The sequence below is a fragment of the Lissotriton vulgaris genome, chromosome 2_1 (genome assembly GCF_964263255.1).
Source record: "Lissotriton vulgaris chromosome 2_1, aLisVul1.2, whole genome shotgun sequence".
Lineage (NCBI taxonomy): Eukaryota > Metazoa > Chordata > Amphibia > Caudata > Salamandridae > Lissotriton > Lissotriton vulgaris.
The window spans coordinates 1223352271-1223379199 of record NC_141687.1 but is presented as its reverse complement, the minus strand read 5'-3'; the positions used below and the strand labels follow the sequence as shown (position 1 = coordinate 1223379199).

Here is a 26929-nt window from a genome sequence, read left to right as displayed (position 1 = left end):
AAATCAGAGACAAAAGACTTTGTCATTAATATTCTCTAAGTGTGTGAAAGCAGTACCACACACACACACACACACACACACACACACACACACACATCTTCCTTCCTGTTGCATGTATTCTTTTGCTTTCTGTCTCTGGTGGCACACCTGACTGCCTTGTTTTCTCCTGACTGATAGGACGATGACTGAGTCAGGTTTTGGGTCAGCTTTAAGAAACACAGAGTCTTGCTGTGGAGGCTTATATTTCCTCTGGAGAGAAGGTAGTCCCGCCTTTCCTGCTGCAGGGTTAAGAAATGTTCTTTCTGTAAAATCTGTTAGAACCATTTTCCAGCGGTAGAAGAGGTCAAGAGCAGCTCTAGTTTGAAGGGTTTCAAATATAACAGAAAACAGACAGCTGAGCAGCCTCCAATAGGACATTTAATTTTGCTGCTTCCCTAGCGAGAACATAAAAAATGTCACGATGTCATCCGTGGGCGACACTCTAGAAGAAGAGGGTGCTGGAGAGGTACAAGTATAGGAAAGATCAGTGGAATCCGTATAGTCAGATACAGAGAATGAAAGTATGATGTTTGAAACTTGCTGGGTGTCTTTGAAAAGGAAGAAATATGAGATTGAGTTTACCACTTCCTTTTAGGAGACATGGATGTGACTTCCAAAACCTTTTTAATGGGTGAAAGGTTCAAGGGCTCCAGAAGTGTCTGAACCATGGTCTCGAATCAGCTTATTGGATAGGCTCAGTGATCAAAGTGGCAAAGGAGCTGAGTCAGTGTTTGAGTCACAGTAAAGTGTAGTCTTTCTAAAATAGCAGTTACTGCAGCGGTTTCTGAAGGAGAAGCCAGAATGGATTGAAGGTGATGCAGACCACTCTGGTGAGGATGTTAATATTATCTGAGATCTTCCCAACAGTGAAGGAGATGGGTCCAGCGTTGTTCGAGGTCTGTTTGATGTCAGTTGAGACTCTGGTGACCTAGGTATTTTCAATATCAAAGAGTAATGCACGGACATGAATTGTTTTCTACTTAGCAGTGGAGCGTGGGTCAACGACTATCTGACTTGTGCCATATATGCTGTGAGTCACGGTGATTTTCTTTAACTTGACCATCAATGAATTGATGACGAAGATCTTGTGTCATTGACGTCGATGAGATATCACTGATCCTTCTTGTGATGACATGTAGGGCTGAGCCCGTCAATGAGAATGAGGTCTTTATCTATGTCTGCTGGAAGTTTTTTTTTATCTGTAGATCTCCCTCTGTGGAAATCTAGATAAAGGCCCAGAGACAGACTCGGAGGTGGATCTTTCCAGCCTCCTCCTTTTTCTTCTTTATTCATTTGCTTTCATATCCTGCATCAAGACTCTGTCTGACGCATTCTCTGGATTCCAGTGTCCTTTTTGACATTTTTTTTTTATTACAAATATTACACTCTTTCGCTGAATAGAATAGCAGTAAGCAAACAGCCCAGACTTTGTCAGCATCAAAGGTTGCTTTCTAATTGCAGGTCAATTTCTCCTTTAGATCTCTACCCGCCACATAACCTAAAAATTGGTCCTTGTCTGAATCATCTTTTTTTAATTATAAATCTTTTTTATTAAAGACAGAAGTGCAACATCATATCGCAACAATCAAGGAGAGGGTGTTGCCTTCTATATCTTGTGAATACAATGAGCAAACAGTTACGTATCGCAATAATGGATAATATTAGTACTGCATTGTTATGTCATAGGTGAGACGGGGGAGGGGATAGCTGGTGGGACACAAATAGTACCTTAATACTCCTTACACTTGCCCCATATTTACGACCATTTTTTCGGACAGACCCTTGCAATATATACAGTCTTCTCCCTCATCATACATCAGTCCATGTCTGTTTACCATGCATCAACGGAAGGTGCCACACTTGCGCCCCACATTCTGGCCACATTACGTTTTGCAACCATCAGGCCCAGCGAAGCCCATGCATTTTCTTGGGTATTCAGGCCGGTACGTTCCCATATATTCAACAAACACCTCTCGACGTCAAGATCAATTTGTGTCCCGAGTACTTCCCCCAAGCTACGATGTATTCCTCTCCTAAATCATCTTTTTTAACATATCTCTTGAAACTGCTGTGGCCCCTTTAAGGTGGAAACCGGCGCAACTTCAACCCTTTCTTAAAATAAAAAATAAAAACTTTAAAAAAAAACAGATCCAGCATTGTTAAGTAATTTTATACATATTTCTCCAGTCCCAGCAGCTTCTAAAATGCCAGAGGAGACAATAAACGATCAATAGTCACAATTCCTATAATCAAACAACTTGTTTCACAACACCCAATCCGGTTTCCGCCCGGGTTTAAGCAAAAAGTCCGGCCTCCTGGAAGTTGCAGAATATATTGAGATCAATCTGGATCTCGGCCACTCAACAGTAGTGGTCCTTTTGGATTAGTCAGAAGGTTTCAACACGGTAACACATTCCATCTTGCTTCAATAGTTGGGGATAATGGGGGTTCAAGGACTATTACTATCCCGGATGCAGTCTCTTGTGGCTTGACAGAACTTAGGCTGCCCACTTACCTTAGCATGCGAGCCACTGAGACGTAGGATCCCGCAGGGCTCAGTTCTAAGCCCTACATTATTCATCATCTATATGGAGCCCTTGGTAAAGTTGGTAGAATCATGGTGTCTCAGGGTGGAGTCCTATGCTAATGATACATAGTTAACAATTTCCTTTCAGGGGACCAATGATTAGATTTTGGACACCTTCAAAGATTGCCTTGTAGCAGCGGCAGAAAACCTGTATAAAGATAAATTCAAATAAATCTGAAACTCTGTACTTTGGTGGCAGATTGTCCCCAATGTAAACAGCTGGTAGCCATCGGAACTGGGTGTGCCTCCAAGCCCTACTCCTGTTACACACAATTTGGACTTTAAATTAGATACAGATCTCACCTTAAGCCTGATCGTGACCTCTTCTTGGTTTGCCATACTTAGGTCTCAGAAAAAAATGTTTCATCTGGTCCCAGGTCAGTTTAGAAGGGCGACTTTATACTGTTTAGTGACATCAAGACTGAATTATGCTAGTGTCTGTATCTAGGTCTAGGTAGATATTACAAAAGCTACTGCAAATTCAAAATACGGCATCCAGACTGATCCTTAAAACTCCACACTGTCAATTGATCTAGTCCCACTTGAAAAGGTTGCCCTGACTGCCTGTGGAACAATATATATATCATCATCAGCTTTATTCGATTTTTCCAACCATAAAAGCACAAAAGACAAAACATAAAATGAAATAAATATGTGTAAAAATACACAAAGATATGCAATACATATAAAATCCACTAAGTTAAAAGATATAAAACAATATACAATAAATCATTCTCATTTTATCCAATAAGTACATCTAGCATAATCACATCTATATAACTCAAGAAAGTTTAATATACAGCTTGACTAAAAAACTAGAAAACAAACTTATGCCTCACTATTTCCAGACATCAAGCCAGAGGTGGACATGGACTTAGCTCTTATGACCCAGCTCCAATAAAGATATTTTGCAACAGCACAAACTACCACTTCCCTTGTCTCTGAGCAAAAAAAGTCTGAGCACCTGGAGAAAATGTCCACTTCCAAGATGTCTGCATATCGGGATGCAACAGGAACCCCTAGGCCAGGAATAACCAGGACAAATAAAAATAAAACGTGAAAGGGTCTCTTCTGCCAACAGGCATACCGGATAGATGGTGCATCTAATAGCATTGATCTTCCATTTGGCACAAAAGGAAAGCAGAGGTAGAGTGCTGTATCTTAACTTTAGAAATAACTTTCTGGCAGCTGGGACAATCGGGTAATCAAGAAAGGGTTCAGATTCTACTTGAGGTCTATAAAAAATACTGGAAAGGGAGCCATAATTAATATATCTTATTTCATGTTTCCATTTTTGCCCCATGAAGGTTTCCTTAGGGAAACCCCTCGTGAGATGGGTTGAATGAGGTTCACTGGGCCAGGACTCCCCCAGACCTAGCTTGCGATGTGTATGTTTTATATACTTCATCCACCTAATCTTGTGGAATTTGTCGAATTTCTAAATCTCTAAGAAGGCTTTGTTGTAGCTATCAAGGGTCGGACTCGTATTAAGTCTTAGCCAATATCATAATGGCCTTTGAAGAGCCCTGGTAGCTATGAGTTGAGCTCCAAAATCATGTCTTAGGGCTAGCAAATATGTACTCCTAGGACGAGCCACCAGTGCTCTAAGGAATATATTTTCCGGCAAGCTAAGCTTAATTAGACATGTGTGGCCCAGAGCTCCGCCCCACATAGTGCGCGACCCTCAGCCTTCGCTCTATAGATTTTTAGGGCAGGGGAAAAGTGTCTACATTTAGTGGAATTGTAAAACCTTATGATTGCTGCAGCTTGTTGTGTAAATTTCAAAGAGCTCCTGTCCACCTGGCACGACCAAGACATGTTTTTGGATAGTATAAAACCCAAGTAGTTGAACTCATTTACACTATCCAACGGTCTTCCCTCTAACATGATGGAGCCTCTATAAGACCTATGTGGGCCAATGGCAATACATTTTATTTTTGGGAGTTTGATTACCAATCCACGGTCACTGCAGAAAGACAGGAATCCATCTACCAAGATTTGTAGTCCTGCTGAGGTCTTAGATATAAGTAGTGTCATCTGCAAACAATGACGAGGATATCTTACTACCAGGCAACCTAGAAGAGTTATTTTCAAGGTAAGTAACCACATTGTTTAGATATAAAGAAAACATTGTGGGTGCTAGAACACATCCCTAGAGGACACCTTTGTAGATGTCAATCTTTTCAGTTAGTTCGCCCCCAGCGGACTTGGGAGTACGTGTCATTATAAAGTCGAATAAGTATATCCAACAAAACTAACAGGATCTTATTATTGTTCTTCAATGTCTTCAATAGTTTAGAATGGAGAACTACGTTGAACGCGGATTTGAGGTTCACTAACACCAGGTACAAGTAGGATTGTTCAAGTAGAATGGTTTTCCAGTAGAAGGTCGAAAACCAGAAAATCTGATCCACTGTACCAACCTGGCTTCTGAAGCCCGCTTGAAGGTGCGACAATGCACAGAGTTCCTCTATACAATGGTCGGGATGATGTAATATCTGTCTGCCAAATATCTTTTGGGTCACAAAGGTCTAAAATTAAGAGGGGAATCCCTTGGGCCCTTTTTGAATACAGGAGCAATTTTAGCAGATTTCCAACTAGGGAGGATGGCCATCCCTTTTACAATTAAGTTGCTTAGCATGTTCATATAGGTAGCCCAGTTGTTTGGATCAGAAAGAAAGAGACCACAGGGTACCCCATTGGGCCTAGCGGCTTTTACTACCGCCACAGCCTTTATGGCATGCAGGGCATCTTAAAGTTCAATAAATAAATCACATTGTGGTGTCTGATCTAAAAAATTTAATATATTTGTTCCAAGGCGAACCCTATCATCCTGGGTATCTAGCTGGGTAGTTGTTTTAAGGTCCGAGAAATGCTTGTGCCACACATCAGGGTGGATATTATCAGCTAGACGTTCAGGGGCACTATGCCCCTTATTGGCTACAAGCTGCCAAAACTTTCTAGTATCTTTTTGGGTTGCAGCCTCATATATATCATCCCAAACTTTAATATCTCAATCTAGTTGGGCCTTAAACTGAGTCACTCTATACAGTTTACTACAAACTCTGTCATCCACCTCACCCCCCCATTAGGGTCTTCCTCAGATTGGATTTTGCCATATTACAGTCTTTGTTAAACCCTGTTTGATTATGTTTGATTTTCCTATGTCTATTAGTGGTCTGTCAAGTAAAGCATTCCCTCAGGATATCATATACATTTCAAGGACCAATGCCAGTGCTTCATAGTTAGCTTGTTGTGAGCAAACAAAGTGGGTAAGATCCGTAAGAGCGCTATCCCTGGCCATAGTAATTGTGTCAATTAGAACGGTCTTAACAGCAACAATCGGCCATTTCAATCTTCGCCTTTATTAGAAGGGATTAAATCCACTATACATGGAAAGGGAATGCTTACAAAATGCCTGAATAGATTATTCAGTGTGTAGTGCAGGGCATTATGATTGCCATCTATCCTAGATAAAACTTTCATGTCTATAACAAAATTCCAGAGGGGAAGAGCAATCATGGCATATCAGCTGGCAAGATCACTTAGACCTGCCAATCTACAACTTCAGTGGGTGGCGAGTGTGTGCAGAGCTAGAAGAGGAGGACGATCCTTCTCATTTTCGTCTGCAAAACTCGGGAAAGAACATACCATTTTGCAAAGAAAAAATCTGTTAGAATGCAATTTCAGAAAACGTTGAAAACCTTCATTTTCCATTAGGGTTAGACTGTCAGTTCTGTACCTTCACTTTAGAACTGGCATACCTATTCTGAGGCAGTTACCACACTATATAAAGTGATCATTCATTCTTCCTTCCACAGGAAGGGCAATTGGAAAATAAAGATGGCATTTGCACTTAAAAAATATGTCAGAGAGAGCAAAAAAAAAGTTTCCTAAATAGGAGAGATAAAAAGACTAAGAGAAACCAGTAAAAAAAATTCTGACTAGAAAAAAGGATTTTTCAGAGGTGTGAAACCTCACATGTGAAATCCTGCTGAAGCAAACTGGGAAAAAAAACACTGGCTCTGGCCAACTGCCAATAAGCGGCATTGTGGGAATGGTGCCTCCCGAATATTTTCGTCTTCACTTTACACAAGCCTATCAAGAGTACATTTTTACTTTCATGCACACAATGTTGAAAGGAGCTCAACATGACAGATGATGTAACTCTTGAAAATAATGGTAAACAAACAAGGTTCACCCAGGAGCGACCTGTGTGATCCGAAGGGTTGAGAGGCCTCTTCAAATATGAAGTGGATGGCAGGATACGTCCTCCCTTGTAAACTCAATTCAACAATATAGTATCCCGCCAAGGGTTGTAGGGATCGTGGTGTATAATACACAGGACACGGACTGGAGGTGCAGGTCACCCCGTGTGGATAGGCTAGCTCCGCATGACAGGTGCGGGGTAGGAAAAAAATCCTTTTTTATATATATCCCTCACACACTCTAGTAGTGTCGTGCTTCATCATTGGGTTCACTCTGACTCCTAACCTCAGGGTGGGCTCGACCGTATTTCAGGGAGCATTTAAAGATAGAGGGTGACCAGGGGGCTTAACTAAAGATCAAAAGTCCCTCACCTTCTCCTAGGTATCCCTTTATTAGTGGAGAGGGTGGGGAAAGCTAAAATAAGGTAAGGGGTAATGTGGACTTTTATGGTACTATGACCCTATGTTTTTTGACCGACCTGTTTAAGCCCTATTCTAAGGCTTAACAAGGTCCGGGGCTTTCATCAGGGTATCAAATAAATACCTCCCTGGTAAATTGAGTCACAGATGTAATTTCCAGAGTAATATCACGCACCATTGTATAGGCAGTGTTAATTCTTGCCCATAATTTGTCTTTCTGTTGCATCACCCACAATTGATGGTTATCATATCTCAGGAGTGGGGGTGAGGCTCCCTTTAGTCACACATTCGTCAAGGGTTACCCCGGCTATTTGCCTAGACCTGCTCTCTTTCGCTCCCAGCTTTAGTGTGGGAGGGTTATAAATGAAAAAGGAATTTTTTTTCTTTCCCCGGACTAGTCATGCGGAGCTAGCATATCCAGGGTGACCTACCCCTACAGTCTGTGTCCTGTGTATTATACACCACAATCCCTACAATCCTTGGTGGGATACTATATTGTTGAATTGACTCTAAAAAATTGAACATCTTATTCAGGAAAAATTGCATCTCTGATAGACTTCCATTGGACATTGTTTCTAAATTCTCAGTTTAAAGACATTCTACCAGGTGCCGAGACACTCCAGAACTAGGAGTGATTTTTCGGAATGAGCATTTTGCTCTTCCATTTTTGATGCACTTTAAACACTTTTTTATTATTTTTTCACTTTCACGCCCCCAGGTCAGGGTGGACGATTAGAGAGTCCATACCGCCGGGGTTTATCATTGTCCTGACGAATGCCTAGGTAAAATAAAACCAACACTAAGGCTGAAACATGTTGACATAGTTAAATCTGAATTAAACCATCCATTACCTTTGGCTTTACAATTCAGACACATAGAACCCTTTTATTTGTGTCCTAGGGATCATTAATAAACTTTTTTTAGATACCCTTTAGACACTTTTAAGCTTAATTTATCCTCACAACACACCCTTCACACAATACCAGCTCCGCAGTCTCCTGGCGTCGCAGCACACCGAAGAGGCATTAGGTCTCTTCGGTGGGGCCCGATGATGAAGCATGACACTGACTAGGTCGGTGTGTGAGGGCTTTCTTTTCAAACCCAAATAGGGTGCGAACTTCTTGAGTCTGTTGGCTCCATCTAAGTGGCTTATAAGAGACATTAACCTCTCTTCTTTTGTTTATTGATTCTACCATTTGAACCATGGAAGAATTATTATGTAGAAAGATGCTCCAAGGTCGGCGGAAGCACAAGGGATCTATTCAAGCAATTTTGATTATCAATGAAAGTGCTTTGATGCAGGATCAACAGGATTAACATTCATGATATTATGCTTCAGACAAAGTTGATGCCCCTCCATGCAGACTGTTTTGTGCATTTACAGTTGATCCATAACAATGCGCCAAAAAAACTAAACAGCTGTTCACACAATTATCAATATTTATCATTCAACACCTAAATCCACAACCATGAACATACAAAATCAATAAATGATGTAATAAAATGCAAACTCACAGACTTCCATAGTCTGCCCGTCACACTTGGCTGATCCTGCTTCATTGGTGGCAATACAGTAATAAACCCCTGTGTCTCCCTTTGCAACGGCTCCAAAAACCTGTGCAAGAAGAGGGAGAGTGATCAGAGGGCAGGATAACCAATGAGAAGCCAGCAAATGCACAGATAGCACTTTAGGAGTTGTAGTTGAAGATGATTTTTACCAGAGTGCCTGTCTTGGGATCCACTGTGAACGAAGAGTTCACATATTTAGGATTGGTGCGCGAGTCCTCTGGAAGTGGCTCGCCATTCCAGTACCAACGGTACGTGGGATCCGGGAAGCCTTCATTCTCTCGACAGTGAAGAATGGCAGACTTGCCCACGGGAACTGCTTTGGGTACACTGCATTGGGGAATCACTGGTTTCACTGCAGACAGAATGGGAAAGTGGCAGTTATTCCAATGCTTCTATAGCAACAATGCAATTTCGTATGATAAAGCATGTGTAACATATTTTATTTATTTTAGTTGGGAAGTTTTATAAAGCGCAAACATGACCCCGTCAAGGTATCAGAATGCTGTACACAGAAGGAGACATGTTAAACAAGTGGACATGCATATAGTAAATACTACAAATATAGTAACAGGTTAAATATACAAAATCAGAACAGGAACAACAAGAAACAAACTAAATATAAAGTAACAACACTGCATAGAAGAATAGGCTTCCAGTGCAGCATACACAAACTCAAAGTCAATTCTGCCTGTGTCACAAATAAAGCACTTCAGGCTTCATAAGGTATATGGAAAGTGCTGTATACATTTCCATAACATGCAGTCACACATTTCTCCATTAGCAAGGGCTACATCTTTAGTTCGAGCCTGGCAGCGCATGCGCTGCTCTGCAAGGCATGTTGTATTGAGGTAGGGAGTTGAAATCTGCCCATGCTCTGCCCACATTTTTCATTGGCCTGCGTCATCATCCACTGCAAACTGCGGTTGTTCATTGGTCAAAAGGCTTCGTAGTCCCTCCTTAGTACTACCTTGTCTCGTTTTGTAACCTCCCATTGCGACACCCCCTGTTACCTGTGTTGCCACTTGGTAGGCTTTAATTGCATCCTCCCAGCAATTTTTTCTCAAATAGCTTTGTCTGCCTGCAGGACACACTCTCACCTAACGCTTTTAAAACATTTTATAGCACGCATTTTCAATGCAAAAGGTTTCGCATTTGCAAGAGTTTAAGCTATTGGCATCGGAAATGACAATGCCTTTTATTTATCGGTTTTAAAAACAACACCTAAATAAAAGGCATTGCCATTTAGAACGCCAATAGCTCAAACTCTCATGAATGCGAGACCTATTGTATTGCAAATGCTTGTTTACCATGTGTAATAATAAAACCTGAAACACAAAAAATGTGAAGGGTGGAATGTTTGCAAAAGTATCATCCGCATGGTAACTGCTCTAGTCTGCATTGCACTCCATTGTTTTTTGGCCAGTATAATACTCCATACAGGGACCAGACATTGAAATCAGCCTTCGTCCTGCTCTATGTGGAGCAGTCCAGCCCAACTGCCAGATCAGGTAGATTTATACAAGTTAACATTTTCGATTTTTTAAACAACGCTAATTACTCTGGTCTAAGATTTCACCATCGAGAGTGTAAAGTTGTCACTGGGCTTAACCTGATTTTAAAAGTAGCCTACAACCTGGAACTATCCCTAATTTCCCTTAACAACGTCATGCCTTTTTTCATTGGTATTCCTTTTCCAGTTTTCTCAGACCGTCAAACCAAGCATGCCAGTTTCAGCTTTATCAACTACTGTCTTTGTTCTCGGTTTAAGCTAAAGGTTTTCACTCTGCCTCGCATATTCTGTCTCAGGTCTCATCCCCCACTCTGCTATATCCTATAAATAGCCCCTTTTCAATTTTTGTCCTCAAAAAATAGTTTTCTATCTGATCTGAACTTAAGTTATATATCACCAAAAATGCTCCTTTTCCTGACCTATCCAAGTTACTCAGCATATCCTCTTAAGTCAGTGATTCTTAACTTTTGTACTTCTATGCCCCCTCCCCCATTCCTTTAACATTATATGAATCTGGGGTCCACCCTAGTGAATCTTTATTGGAATACCAAACTCCCACTGAGTCATTATTGGAATCCGGGGACCTCAGACTAACCAATTACGAGGATTTGAACCACAAAACAGTATATAAACGAATGAATATTTGAGTTATTAAATATTTTATTTAATTCACAAATATAAAAAAGTCCAAATGTACATTTTAGTGGGAAGATTTGAGCTTTTCTAAACAGGGTGGGTGCCGGAGCCCCCCTGTTGGCGCACACACAGTTGTCCACACTCCTGGTTGCTGCAACATAGACCCCACTTGCATTGCCTATTACGATCTCTGAGGAAGATCAGCTTGGTTAAGTTGTTTATTGATGCCGGTTTAGGTATTTATTTCCTTTCCCACCTCTCTCTACCTATCTATCGCTCAGGACGAGATATGACCTTCACACATTCTCATTACCTGGCCCGCTATTCAAACTCACTATCACTATTCCTTGGTTGGGATTTGCACTCACACGTCCCATTCAGTGATCGATGGTTCACATAATTAGCTATAATGTCCGACGCCTCAACACGTCTGCGAAGTGCTTGGCCTTCCTGTCTATGTAACGGGAGTCCAGATGTGACATCTGTCTTATCAAGGGAAGAGCCCTGAGGCACTCTGAGCTAAGTGATATACTCTTAGAGGTGTTACCTCCTTCAAAGGCCTGGAAAGTCCTGCCTTCCAAGAAGGACTGCAGCCAGGTGATAACACCACCCAAGACTCCGACATTTTAAGTCTGTTAATAAGGATGTCATAATTAACCTCTGGATATGGCTGGAACATCAGGGCTTTTCCCTGGGGATTAAACATCTGGATGACTCTCTGAACGCCAGAAAGAATTAACTCAGCTGTCTATGCCTAGAGGATCACGAATGTCCGCTCCATCCGGAGGTGATGCAGGTCTCTTTCAGTAGTGGGGAGAGCCTTGGTTAGATCAGTTCACCACCGCCGAGAACACGCAATGTCAGCAGTTCTGCAGGCTGATTTTCCAAGGCGGTCCCCGCTCAGAGATGCTTTTCATCTCAAATGGAGCTCAAGCCTCCTTTATGCCTTTTCTCCCATACCACTCCTACTCAGACTTCTTAAGAAGATCAGGAACGACCGGGCCCAAGTCATCCGTGTGGCTCCAGACTGGCCTCAGAGAGTTTGGTATCCCAAGCTGTTGAGCATGTCCATTGGCCCTCCAATCAGGCTGTCCCTTAGGGAGGTCTTCTGTGATGGCAGCAGGCGAGGGTTATCTACCCAAAACTGTCATCACTCCTCCTGGAGATTGGGTGGTGACAGTTGACAGCTTTTGACATTCCGCCCAAAGTCTGCAATGTTATCTTGGTAGTCCAGCATCCCTCCACCAAAACTCTATAGGCCTGCCCTTGAGACAAATGTGTGGCTTGGTGCGCAACCAAAAATACTGAAACTCTTTGTGCATCTTTGTCTGATATTTTGTTATTTGTTCTCTCGTTAGCCCGGCAAGGATTCGCTTTGGGCACCAGTTAAGGGTGTCTTTCAGCCATACCAGCATTCTTGTGGTTGCTGGACCAGCCCTCCCAGTTTAAGTCACCTGCTATGTGTTGTAGCCCTTTTAGAAAACAAGTCATATTTCCTCCAAGACCCATCCTCATGCCCCAGTGGGACTTCTTGACACTTGTTTTGATGTTCTAGATGTACTCGCCCTTCGAGCCTGCGCACAATTGCCCCATAAGTTTGCATTAAAATGTTCATAGAGGCCATTCCATCAGCTAGGAGAGTAGCACAGTGCAGTCACTCCCTGTGCACCCTTCTTACACACATTTTTCCCAAGATAAACTGCTCATGAGAACACCAGTCTCTTCCCTACCGAAAGTAAGAATACCTTTTCACAGAGGCCAGACCATCACACTGCCGACCATCTTTGCTCCGCCTAACCCTTCCAAGGAGGAGAGAATCCACCACCAGGACCCCAAAAAAGCATTATTAATCTACATTCTTCGTACCAAAGAGGTCTGGGGGGACGATCAACTCTTCATTAGGTTTGCTGGGGCAAAGAAAGAAAGGGCCATGCAGAAATGGATCATCTCAAGATCAATTGTTCTCTGTATTAAAATATGCTATGCACTGGCTAAAAGCTACCTCCAAGGGCTTGCATGCTCATTCTACAAGACCCAAAGCTGCCACCACTGCGTTAGGTTGCAGAGTCCCTGTCCTGTCCATCTGTCAGGCTACAACATTTGCTTCACTGCACACATTTACCAAGCACTACTGCCTGGACAGTTAGGTCCATCGTGACAGGTACTCTGCATGTTCGCTCCTCAAGGACTCCTTGGTCTAAATTTGCTTGCAGATCCACCTCCGGAAAGGTATTGCTTTGGTATCTATTCTAAGGTAAGGAATCTGCATCCAGAAGTCTCTATCAGATGAGCAAATGACTTACCTTCTGTAAAGCCTTATGTGGTAAAGACTATCTAGCTGCAGACTCCTTACCGACATTCCCATCCTTCGTGCTCTGAGAACTAATTTCTCCATATAGGGTAACCCTTATGAGGGGTGTAGGAAAGTAGGATCTGCTTTCATGGTTACCCCCACTTTTTGCCTCGTGCTATGCTGTTTCCAACTAGTCTGACTGGGATCCTTCTAATCAGGACCCCAGTCTGTGTGCTTTCTCCCCTAAATTGGTTATGGTAAGTACTTCGGTACATCCCAGTTTGGTTACTGGGGTACCCTATAAGCCCCTAGTATATGGTATTGAGGTACCCAGGGCAAAGCATGCATTATGCCACCCATGGGAGATCACTCAAACTGTTACAACAAACCTGCCATAGCAGCCTGTGTAAGATGATGCTAGCACCACTTACAACAGATACAGGTTTCCCTATATATAAGGTCACAGCACTTAAAACCAAGCACCCTGCCTTCAGATTGAAAGGTCTGCTATAGGGGCGACTTATAGGTTTTAAGTGCGAGGGTGCCCATGCATGAGCAGGACACCCCTACAACCTTGGAGTCCATTCTCCCGGGTTGTAAGTGCATCAGCCATTAGGATACATAGAGTGGCCATGCGTCATTATGCGATGACCATCTCTAAACTGGCTGTAACAAACCTGGTCATGTTTTGATTTCTGCTGGCTCCTTCGATTGTTCGGGGCCTATCCTGACCCCCCTGCTTGTGGTGGGTCACTTGGACCTTGCTGGTTCCGACACTGCACCTTCTTCGCTTTACACGTTGTTTCCAGTTGCCAAGGCTTGTTGGTGGTCTCGATGGACACCGACCCTTCAACTCTTTACATCTGATGTGGGACAGCTTGTGAATAGCTCCTGGTCTTCCACAGCATCGCCAGGTCTTCACAGCTGCAAGGTTATCCTCATCTCTCCTACAACACCAGACATCGGTGGGCATTCGTCTTCCGTGCCTACTGATCACTCCTGAGTGGCACAGACTCGGTTCCCTCTGCGTGCAGGTACTTCTCATCTTGAATCCACCTTTGGGTGACACCGGACACTTTCACCTTCTCCAGCAGCTGCATCTTCCTGAAGTCCTCCACTGAGTTTGATGGCTGTTTCCAACGCCACTTCACACCTATGCACCCAGCTTCACTGGTGTAGGTATCCTGGTTCCTAGGTTATCCACGGGTGGGGTGGCTCTCCAACCTTCTGTCTTTCACAGGGTTTCTTCAGGGTCCACCGAGAAGGGTCCTCCTTTAAAATTGCAACCACTACTTACCCATTGACTTGTATTAAGCCTGCGGCAGTGTTCCCACTCTGCACACAACCTCCATGGGGTTCCTGGTTACTTACCTCAGGTGGTTCCTTGGGTTCCCGGCACTTCTAATCTTCTGGGTATAGTCTTGACTCGAGTCGTGGTTCGCATCCCACTATTTTAGTATATGGTTTGGTCTCTCCCTGGCAACCACTGTGTATTCGTGCTACTTACCTATTTTTAATGCAAAGTATTGTGTGCACTATGTATATCTCCGGGTAGGAGATATCTGTATGTGTTAGTGAGTGTCTTATAATAAATACATATTTTTATAAATACACTATGTGGTTCCTTTTCACTTAATCTATATAAAAAAGATTATGTACTGGTAAAACAAGCTGCTTTACACTCCTTCTGGACTAAGCCTGAAGGCTGCTCTCCACAGCTACCACTTGGAGAGCTTTCTGAGGTTGTCTAATACCACTAAAATCACCATAAGGGTTGTCTGGATTAGTGCAGGGTGCCCACTTACATAAGTGTGCACCATATACTAAGCCAGCTTCTCGAAAGGTCCTTAGTGTTTGCACACTGGTATATCAGTAACCTTTACGGCTCTGCTCTTCTGGCACGGAAAGGTTGCGAAAAGTTACTGATGTCAGCACACATGGGAGGCCAATTAATAGGCACTGGACATGTCATTTCTGTCACGGACGATGCTGATGCAAAGCCGAACTACTTCACTTACCAGCACATAGAGGTATTACTCTATACATTTCTGGATCCAGTCTAACGCGTGGGAAATATTCTAAGGTAAGGAATATGAGGCTACATATAGTTTAACAGATATGGTGTTACCGACGATATGTAATTTGTTCATTCCCTCCCTACCATAAAGCAGAGGAACCACCAATGGGATTCTGAACTGGTAAGTGAAAGTAATTGTCCTGCTGGCCCAAGGAAACAATCCAATCCCCAGAATCTATGACGGAGAGGAGGTGGGTCAGCATCTTGAATTTGACCTCCTAAGGAAGGTGTTCAACAACCCAAGGCCTAAAATCCGTCTCAGCCCATCATGCTTTTGTAAACAAAGAAATAACAGAACTAGCATGCACTGCCTCTCTTCTTCTTGGGGATTCTTTCTATTGCTCATTTGTTAAGTAATTACTGAACCTCTTTGGAAAGGATGGAGGCATGCCCTGCCGAGGTGTGAGTGTAAACAGGAAGAACCATAAAGGGGGCGGAGGGAAAGGGAACAGTGTAAACCATGGCCGACAACCTGCAGGACTCAATGGTCTAAAGTAATTGCATCTCACTTGGGCAGGTAAAAGCGTATTCTGCCCACTCCCCACTGGCCACAGATGGCCCCCAAAGGGGTAATCGGAGCAGATTAGCAGCAGGTAAAGCGAAAGAGTAGGAGTGGCCCTGTTGTTTGTGCCCCGCAAAAGTGACATTCTGATGGGCGGAGCGGCTTTCTCAAGTGGTAAGCTAGACCCAGTGAGTAACCCCCTGGCGTTTCAATATTGTCGATGGAGCTGGGAGGATGGAGAGAGCAAGTCCAAGGATCAGGACGTGGTGTGGCTATTTTTAAATATCTCCAAAGCTAAATCTGCTTGGTCACCAAACAACTTAGAGCATCAAAAAAAATACCTATGAGGGATGCCGGCACATCAATAGAGAAAGCTGTGGCACACATCCAAGCAGGACGACAAATGACCACGGTGGTGCCCATAACACTATCTACATAGTCTGTGGTGTCCAGCTCAGCCCTCAAAATGTATTTGACCACATCCTGTTTGTTGTGGTGGACTGATTGTGCAAAGGACCCTTAAGGAAGGCGGGCAAGATCCCACTCCCCATATCTCAGAGGGCATGAGAGTATCTGGTATCTGCCCAACAGATGTTATTCAGAGATTACAATGCCAAAATGGTGGAGGAGAACACACTCTTGCCAAGCGCCTCATTACGGATTGATCCTCAATCAGGTGGGGCAGAAGGGAAAACATTTGGGTTGACTTTGCTGACTGAAGCCTGTACCACTAGGCTTTCCGGTGTTGGGTGCTGAGTAAAGAAAGCTGGGTCGGCTGAGAAAACCTATTGGACAACTTAAAGATGGCGCCAAACAAAGCTTGGACCATGCTTTGGTCAGAATGTATGTCAGGTTCTCTTTCAAAGTTTGGATCTAAAGGTCAAAGACCAGGCTGCAAAATGTCAGTAAAAAGATTAGCCTTCGTTTCCACTATTGGCAACAGCAGCTCCAACACCTATGCTGCATACATACAACAAAGTGAAGGAGAGACTTACCTCATTGGTGGGGCCCAAATGAGGAGTCCTGTTCTGTTGCTGATGTGTCAGAAGCATTTTGGAGCCCTAATATATAGCCCATCATTGTAGGGAAAGGATGAATACACTGTGTGCCTACTCCCCATTAGGTGGAACATTCTGCAAATCTTGTACAGGACTGGAGCTTAAGCCAAAGAAGATCTCAAAGCATGAAGTATATCAGCACTGAAGCACTGCTGAAGAGACCTAAAAAACCACTGCATATGCCTAGGAAATTTCACAGATAGTAGCCGAGATATAGTCGAACTTGGCTCCATACCAGATAATGGTGTCTGGGATGGATCCAAAACAGGTGCCTTTAATATTGCCTATGCCCATACCTTCGCCCGCAGGTACTTTCAGTATATAAGCAGGAACAGTAAAACTATTTTCTACGCAGCAGGCGAAAATGCTTTTCCCTCTATGGTGGTCCCCCTCTATCAGCAGCATTGTGTACTAAATGGCATATATATTTGGCTCCACCCACCCAAGTCAGGAGCTGTTGTAAGTTAGTTGCCTAACATGGTTGTGCTCTTGATATATTCACAGAAAGTATGACTTGGGATGTTGCATTGGTTTTTTGCACGCTGACCACCATAAACTACCACGCTCCTATGCTAGCAGTGAGCAATTTTCTTTCCCAGGATAGTATAAGTGTCTGACTGATTTTTCCATTCAAAATTATCTTTTGAACATGATAGCCCATGTTTTAATGTGCTTTATCATTTTTTGTACTGGTATCCCATGCCCATAAGTTTCAGCTGACTTATTTTCCATGCAAACCCAGGTGTTTATTTTCTTATCCTCAAATTCATTGCTGTTATTTTCTCTCAGATTTCATTTCGATATTGTTTTGCTGTAGGTTTTTCAGAAACACCTTTATTCCAACATTTGAACATGGGATATTTTCTTAAGTTTTACAAAGATCTTAAAGACAATGCAGGTTTATTTTTAACTAATGGACTTGACTATGTGCAACTGTTTATTCGATTAGCATGTTTCTGTCAGTCCCCAGAGTTGGAATATCACTGTGCTTTGTTGCTTCATAGTTTTAGAGCTACAAAAGTAAATTAAACAATAGCATTTTATAACATATTTTTAGTGTGGGTTAGGAAGGAGTACATTTCACATATGTATAACTGCATTAAGGTCTATCCACTTACAGTTCAATATGCATGACACTCGTGCCCCATATCAGAGCACTAGTATGAACATGATTTCCCTTCATATAATCTGATCCATTTCTTACTAAACTATGAAGAGGTTTGTGCACACTAAGATGGCCTATATATTTCCTTTTCACCAAAAAGGATAGGGTAAGGATCTGTTACAGCTCTTCCCTAAAATTACTGAAATCCAGTTAGGTTTACTAAGATAACCCTTTCTCACACTAAAGTTGTTTTGTTGTTGGGGGGGGCAATAGCCTGCCTGGCTCCAAGATGGCTGCAGCCTAAGTGAGCTCTGTATTCTGTCGGGAGAGAAGTCGCCTTATAAACATTTCATATCGCAGAGCTTATGAAGTGCTATACATAGAAGTACCTTCTGTCGCCAGAGGCGCTGGCTGAGGGCAAATACGTGAAAGTCGCAGGTGCAGCCTGGCCTTGGAGGGAAGCAGACCTGTGAGGCCGTGGCACGGGGGGGGGGGGTTAAGGTGGAGGCTTGCCGCAGCAGTGATTCTCGTGGCGCCTGTCCGGATGGTCACCAGATAAGTACGGAGTGACAGAAACTTCTAGGGTCCAGGGACAGCGCTGCATTTGACCGGTTGATCTGACTGTGGCAAGCGGCCTAACATTATACAGCACACAGAGCCCTCCGAGGCCCTGGGAGGTGGCGGTCGTGCATGCCCTTGGAAGGAACCGTTGAGCAGGCCCGGACTGGCCATAGCGGGCACCGGGCAATCCCCTTGCGCCGCAAGGGTGGGGGACGGTTTTGAGCCCCTGGGAGCCGATTTTGTTACAGGGCCCTTTTTGCAGCATAGCTGCAAAATCGGCCCTGCAACAAAATCGGCCGAAAACCGGCCCTAGCAAAGCGCTCAGCTGCACCTCCAACTCCCCCGAGTGGGGAGGGGGGCGAGCACTTTGCCAGGGATGGTTTTTCTTTCCCAGTCCAGCCCTGCCGTTGAGGGAAGTTCGGGGGGGTGCTGAAGACCTCTACCACTGCACAGATCACGGCAGAACCACGGCCCATCCCAGTGAGTGAGCATAGTGCCACTTCCACATCCGACATTTTGGTATGCTATTGCTTTCGCCACACTACAGGCCGGGAGTCTACAAAGCTGTTAACTATATCTTTGCACCGCTACACTGAGAGGATTACGTGAGAGGGTAGGTGTGTGCAGGATGGCTCTGGAGGCAAGAAATAGCTGGCACTGATACTTCGATGCATCGGGGAGTGCACTCTACCCGTTACAGCTGCAGCAATAACGGCAGAGCACTCATAGAAAGAGAGGCGAGTACTATAAAGTCAACAGTTCAGAGTGGGTGGTGTGGCCCGCCCCTAAATCGCATATAGCCAATACCACCATTGTGAAATATATCGAGCCAGCACTTTTTCAGAGGGAAGAGTGGGAGCTACGTTGCGAGTTGCAGTGCCAGCAGTCGCAGAGACAGTCTCTGCTGTGTACAGGTCCACTGTCACTGGATGAAAAGACCAGCACAAGATACTAGCCCACAATCTGTAACTATTTGCAAAGTGCAAAGTACTCTGCACAAGGAACCAGAGACCTGCGCTAGTTGCGGATCCAAGGAGGCCCAGGGAGGCTGCAGCCATGAGGAAAGTAGATAAATCACAACCTAAGTTTCAATTTGAACAGCGTAAAACATAAACAGGGATGAGGGAGCAGAATCAATAGCTTCGGACCAGAAAGACACAACCGATGAACTAGGGGGAGATATATGCCAAATACTGACTGCCATGCAAAAACCCTCACTACGATCAACAGGAAGATAGATTCCTTGTCCTCCCGGATAGATCGTATGACCTAACGGATTGACAAGCATGCTGAACGACCTAGACATGGCAGAAAGCAGGGTGTCTGAAGTTGAAGATGCTCAAACAGATACTGATAACAATCAAACAAATGAGGAAGCTTCCAACTACACTGCAAGACAAGGCCTAGGATAGGGAAGCGAGATCCAGGCGTAACAATATATGCATAATTGGCCTGCCTGAAACTACAGCAACTGGCAACACGGAGCAGCTACAGGTGAACTTGCTTGGTCGTGACACATTCTCCCCAATGTTCATTGTAGAACGTGCTAATCCCTCCTTAGCTCCCAGGCCACCCCCTGGCGCCCCTCCCCGCCTGTGTTTCCGACTGGACAACAACGCCCACAACAGCAAGGAACTCTTCAACATCGTCAAAGAGCTCTCCAACCCCAGCGCCGGAAACAACGACATCACCCCATCGCAAGACCTCTGCAACTCACTCGCCTCGTACTTCCACAACAAGATCGCAGACATACACAACAGCTTCAGCACACAGCCGACGCACCCTACGACCGCACCAGCGCCCCCCACCACCACCCTCCGCGCCTGGACCCCGATCAACACCGAAGAGACCATACGCACGATGAACTCCATCCACTCCGGATCTCCAACCGACCCCTGCCCTCATCACGTCTTCAACAAGGCTGACTCCGTCATCGCACCCCATCTCCGGGACATCATCAACGCCTCCTTCGACACCGCAACCTTCCCGGAGAGCTGGATGCATGCCAAACTCAGCGCCTTCCTAAAGAAACCATCAGCCGACCCCACCGACCTCAAAAACTACAGCCCCATCTCGCTCCTCCCGTTTCCTGCCAAAGTCATCGAGAAGACCGTCAACAGACAGCTGGCCGCCTTCCTCGAGACGAATGGATCCCTCGACCCCAGGCAGTCCGGCTTTCGGGCGAACCACAGTACCGAGACCGCCCCCATCGCAGCCACTGACGACATCCGAGCCCTGCTCGACAACGGTGAAACAGCGGCCCTCATCCTCCTGGACCTCTCCGCGGCGTTCGACACTGTCTGCCACCGCACCCTAGTGCAACGCCTCAGCAACGCGGAATCCAAGAGAAGGCACTGGAATGGATCGTCTCCTTCCTCGCCGGAAGGACACAGAGAGTCCGCCTCCCCCCGTTCAGATCAGAAGCCACCAAAGTAATCTGCGGCATACCACAAGGATCATCACTCAGCCCCATGCTGTTCAACATCTACATGAGCCCCCTTGCGGCCATCGCACGCCAACACAACCTCAACATCATCTCCTACGCCGACGACACCCAGCTGATCCTCTCCCTCACCAACGACCCGCCACCGCCAGAACCAACCTACACGAAGGGATGAAAGACGTAGCCGAGTGGATGAGGAACAGCCGCCTGAAACTGAACTCAGATAAGACGGACGTCCTCATCCTGGGATCGTCGCCATCCGCCTGGGACGACTCCTGGTGGCCCCCTGCCCTGGGCAGTGCACCCAAACCAACGAACCACGCACGCAACCTGGGCTTCATCCTGGACTCCTCCCTCTCCATGACCAGACAAGTAAACGCCGTCTCCTCGTCATGCTTCAACATCCTACGCATGCAACGGAAGATCTTCCGGTGGATCCCCACCGAAACCAGGAAGACGGTCATCCAGGCCCTCGTCACCAGCCGACTGGATTACGGCAACTCCCTCTATGCCGGAACCACTGCAAAACTCCAGAAAAGACTTCAGCGGATTCAGAACGCCTCAGCACGACTCATCCTGGACATCCCCCGACACAGCCACATCTCCGCACACCTAAGAAACCTGCACTGGCTCACCGTCAACAAGAGAATCATGTTCCGACTCCTCACCCACGCACACAAAGCTCTCCACAACCAAGGCCCAAGATACCTCAACGACCGCCTCAACTTCTACACTCCCACCCGCCAGCTTCGAGCGACCAGCCACGCCCTCGCCGCCGTCCCCCGCATCTGAAGAGCCACAACGGGAGGAAGATCCTTCTCCTACCTGGCCGCCAAGACGTGGAACTCCCTCCCCACCCACCTCCGCCTGACCCAAGACCACCTCGCCTTCAGGAAGCAACTCAAGACCTGGCTGTTCGAGCAGTAGCAGGCCCCCCCCTCCACAAGCGCCTTGAGACCCTCCGGGTGAGTAGCGCGCTATACAAATGCTTTGATTGATTGATTGATTGATTGGCTGCTAAATTACAGGGATAGAGATGCTGCGCTAAAGCGAGTGAGAGAGCTGTGATAAATCAAGTTTGAAGGCAATGTGCTGTCGCTCTTACAGACTTCACCCCAAGGGTGCAGGAGGCGAGAAGGCAATTTGCACCTATGAAGCGCAAACTGCGGGAGCACACCTGGATTACCTAATGCTATACCCGGCCAGGCAAATGGTCACAATGAATGGCAGGCCCAAGATCTACACTGACCCCAAGCTACTGCAGCGGGCCCTCAAAGAAACAACAAGTCGGAAACACAAAAGCGATCTCGAGAATTTGACAAGCAAGACAGAATACCCTGTGGAGAACTGGACAACCGAGATTGACACATAACTAGCTAGTGTAACGAACATTTCAAACACAGTGATCTGGCCAGTTCCTGAAGGCCCTTTCTCCTGTCGAGTTTTTCAATTCCAGACTAACCATGTGGAGACCTACAAGGGACCTTCTAGGTTACCTCATAATGTTATCTTCCGTAGCCCAGAGCCTGCCATCTCCCTTGGTCCGGATATAGGCACTCTCTTGGTCAATTTGTGGAAGGGATGGAAAAGCTTCCTATGTATCATCCGATCCCTGCTTAAACATTCCACTCAGGTTTGGGATCTACTGTCCTCAGTTCAGCCCGAGTTGGGATTACTGACTGAAACTTGGCTTAAACCCCACTCTGTTCTCTCTCTAGTGTTGGGTATACCAGAAGGGTTTAAAATTGTGAGATTGGACAGACCAATAAAGATGGGGGGTGAAATCGCCATCGTGCATAAAGAAAGAATTAAAGTTACTATACTAGATCAGCGCTGTGACACCACTATGGAAGTCCTAGTTTTTAGGATAGATATCTCCTCGCAAGCTAGCTGGAAGGGGGCATTAGTCTATTGACCTCCCGGACCCCTTGCTGAATGTCTCTACAACTAATTGAATTATTAGCTCCTCATGTGAGTGCATGTAGCAATTTCTTACTCTTGCCCCTCCAATACGGATTCACAGATGCTTCTGGCAGATCTATCCCTCTAGGGCCTATCCAAGATTAATGAAGGCCCGACCCGTATAGCCAGCCACACACTAGATATAATCTTTTCAAATTCCCCTAGGATCCAGTGTGAACCTTCCCAACAACTTACCTGGTCCGATCATTCGTCTATTGAATTCTTTATTTAGGGCCCAAAGGAACAAATAGAAACCTAAATAGGTCATATTCCACACTCGTAGGCAGGGGCAGAAAGTCTCCTTGGAGAGCTTCCAAACCTTCTTTGTAAGGCTTCAAAATATTATATCTGACAACATAGAGGAAGTATTAGGTAAAAACAGTTCTGATGTCCTGACGGCTATTGACCGCATTGCCCCATTAAAATCTTTCCCTAGTCATCCCAAACGTCTACAGGCAGCTTGGTTCTCGCCTCAGCTGCGAGTCCAAAAACAACTCTGTAGGAAATATGAGAGGAGTTGGCGGGCTACTCCTGATGAGAAGGACAGAGACCGTTTTTCACCAAGCTGTCCAGCTATCATAAAAACATAAAAATAGCATGGAAAGCCCATATAGCATCAGTTACCCCAAACTAGTAACGCCCCTAAAATTTTGCACCACATCCTATAGTTAAGATAAGCTCTCTTTTCTCTGAAAAATAAAGAGCAATATCTATGAAAAAATTATCTCGACAGGAAACCAGCTACTGATCCTTAGGACATCTGACCAACTAAAACAGACAAATCCTCGATTGTTCGAGCATTTCCCCACACTAACATCAGCAGAGGTTGAATTATTGATCTAGAAGATAAAATCAGTGTCCCCTTTGGACCTTATCCCAGGCAAAGTCATTCCTCTATTGGCCAATTTTATGTCTCCCTCGATCCAATCTCTCATTAATCTCTCCCTGAGAGAAGGCCATGTACCGTCAGAATGGAAAGCTGCACAGGTCAGGCCGATTCGCAAGGACACTAAAGTCCCCTGGACAGATCTCGCCAACCTCCGCCCTATCTCACTCTTTCCGTTTCTGAGAAAGTTATTGGAGAAACATGTCAACAATCATCTCTACAATCATGTTGGACTTACGGGCTGCTTAGACCTTTCCCAGTCCGGCTTTAGGCCCAAATACAGCACCGAATCAGCACTGCTGGTCATCATGGATAACATCAGGATGACCCTGGATAAGGGCCACTTGATGATTCTGGTGCTTTTGGACCTATCTGCTGCGTTCGACACAGTATCACATCATATATTGTTCAGAAGATTAAAGAAGATCTGACTAAGACACTCAGCCTTACAGTGGATGACGAGCTTTCTATCAGCCAGCACCCAGTGTGTCAACTTAGGCCCGTATCATTCGGCTCAGACAGAACTGTCCAAAGGAGTTCCACAGGGCTCATGTTTGAGCCCTACACTGTTTAACATCTATATCGCTCCCTTGGCCAATCTTCTGAGGATGCATGGGTTCACCCCATATCCTATGCCGATGATACCCAGTTACTCTTGCCATTCGACAAATTAACCCCTTCTGTGCAGCTGGCCTTCTCTAGCGGTATGAGAGCTATCTCTCACTGGATGAAGAGCAATTTCCTCCAGTGTAATGTGGGGAAAACAGAGATTATGCTCTTTGGAGAAGCTCCTTCTCTATGGACCCTAGAATGGTGGCCGATCGATCTGGGTCCCCATCCTGCCTCCAGGCTGACAGTTAAGAACCTGGGTATCCGTTTGGAGCAAGCCCTTACTTTGCAGGAGCATGCTGCCCAGACAGCCGGTGTAGGAGAGTAGGGTCTGCTTTCTATGATTACCCCCACTTTTTGCTGCGATTCACTGGTTTTTCAACTTTAGTATGGCTGTGGCCCTGCTAATCAGGCCCACAGCCTACCTGTTCTCTCTCTAAATTGATACCATGTACTTTAGGTACATACCAGATTGGTTACTGGGTCACTCTTGTGAGCCCCTGTATATGGTACCTTAGGTACCCAGAGCATAGGTGCACCCTAGGCCTACCAGGGGCTGCAGCATGTATTGCCACCCCTGTTTAGCCTTCCAAACTGACACCACAGGTCTGCTCCTACAGCCTGGGTAAGGTGGTGTAATCACCTCTTACTTAGATATAGTATATGTATATCTACCTTATATATAGACACATAGTAACCTATAAGTCACTCCAATGGCAGGCCTTGATAATCCTGGAGGCAGAGTCCTAGGTTTTGTGTGAGAGGGTGCCCTAGCATGAGCTGAGCTCCTCTGCAGCTTTCGGAACCATTGCCTTATAGCTGTTCTATGATATAGCCATACCATATACTCTTAAGTGCATTATAATCCTCGCCGTTAATGCTAACTTTGGTTTGGCTTTATCAAAACATGTTGTGCAAGGTGTCAAACACTTTGGAATACTACCCCACCCCCGCCAATTCTGGCAGCGGGGGTAGCATTCCACCCTTCTAGAGGGAGAAGACATGTAGTTACTTTTAAACCCAGTTAAAGTTAAATAGAGCCCTAGCATCACAAAATGGATGCTGCTGCCACAGACACGAGTCTGCCCTCCTTCTGCTGGATGAAACTCCGGCAGGGGAGGCCTGGACAATAGGTTTCCTGTCCAGGGAGGTTTTAGTGTATTGGGGCAGGGAGGGTTGCATTCAGTGAATGCTTTTCAGACACTGCCTGGGGCACACAAGGTGCTCCATTCATTTCCCAATTCAAACCGGTTGCTGGGGCACTCAGCCCCAGCTCTGGCGCGAAACTGGACAAAGGGGAAGGGGTGTAACCACCCTCACTCCAGGTCCACCCATAGGAGGGACCTTCGAGTTAGTCCAACCCTTAAACTTACTATAAGTATAGAACCCCAGTCCCTAGGACTTTAGATTACCCTGGTCGAAACTCTGAAACATATATCTTGGACCTTCGACATTCTATATCGACTGGAAGACGGAAGAAATCTCCCTTGTGGACAAGGAGTGACCATCCTGTTCAAACAGGCACCAACTGCATCTTTGCCGGTCTGCATTTTTGAGGCTCCCGCCGGAACCCGAAGAATCTGCGGCACAGGACACGGACTACTAGACATCTGACGCGGACCTGCGCTCCCAGCGAAGCCGAGATCTGTAGCGGACATGAGAGACGTGGGACGTGAACTCCTGGACAGCCTGCATTTTGCAACCTGCACCTACTTCCTGAGGTATCCAGAAGTTGTGCATTGGGGTGCTTGAAGCCCCAGCCCTGAGCACCTTTTGCACCGAAGCTCAGAGGCCCAAACTCAAGGACTGTCCCGTGGGCCCGCTTTGTGCATATCAGCTCCACGCGTCTTCGCGGTTCCTAGTCCGTTGGCTAGTGAGCCCCCACGAAGACCAATCTTAACTTTCTTCAGCTTTCCTGGTTGCTCCAGGCTTTCTCCAACTCCTCTCCAAAGAGGAAGTTCCTCAGACCTTGCTGGTCTGCACCGAAGCCCATCTCGACATCTTGCGTGGATTGCGTTTGCCAAGGCTTGTTGGATCCAATCCGGATACAGACGCCGCAGTCAACTAGATCCTTCGTGGGACAGCTCGAATCCAGCTCCTGGTCATCGTCAATGCCTGCTGGCTGAAGAGACAAGCTTCACCTTTTCACCTGAAATCACCTGACATCGGCTGGCATCTTCCTATCGCCATCCAGGTCACTGGCTTGTGACCCAGTGACCCAGACTCTGTCTCCTCTGCTTTCAGGTTCTTCACATCTCTGATCCACCTTTGGATCCACCCGGACACTTTTCCTCTGGTCGCCTGCAGCACTTCTTCGCAGCTCTCCATTGGAATCGACGACGAAACCCGACACCAAAGGGCACCTATGCACCCGGCTTTCCTGGGTGAGGTGACACGCGTACTCCGGTGCTGCCGTGAGTCTTGACTCTCGAAGTGTCATATTCCAAAAGGGTTCCATCGTAGT

The 26929-nt window shown here is 45.6% G+C and overlaps 1 protein-coding gene across 1 annotated transcript in view; it reads right to left on the bottom strand.

The window, feature by feature from the left end:
• Nucleotides 1-26929, bottom strand: part of JAM3 (junctional adhesion molecule 3) — a 260666-nt gene that overhangs the window by 33031 nt on the left and 200706 nt on the right. Inside the window, exons 5-6 of the mRNA XM_086956940.1 lie at nucleotides 8973-9175; nucleotides 8770-8869 (exon numbers count right to left, since the gene is read on the bottom strand). Of these exons, the coding sequence (XP_086813066.1) occupies nucleotides 8770-8869; nucleotides 8973-9175 (303 nt within the window). The remainder of the gene's footprint in view (nucleotides 1-8769; nucleotides 8870-8972; nucleotides 9176-26929) is intronic.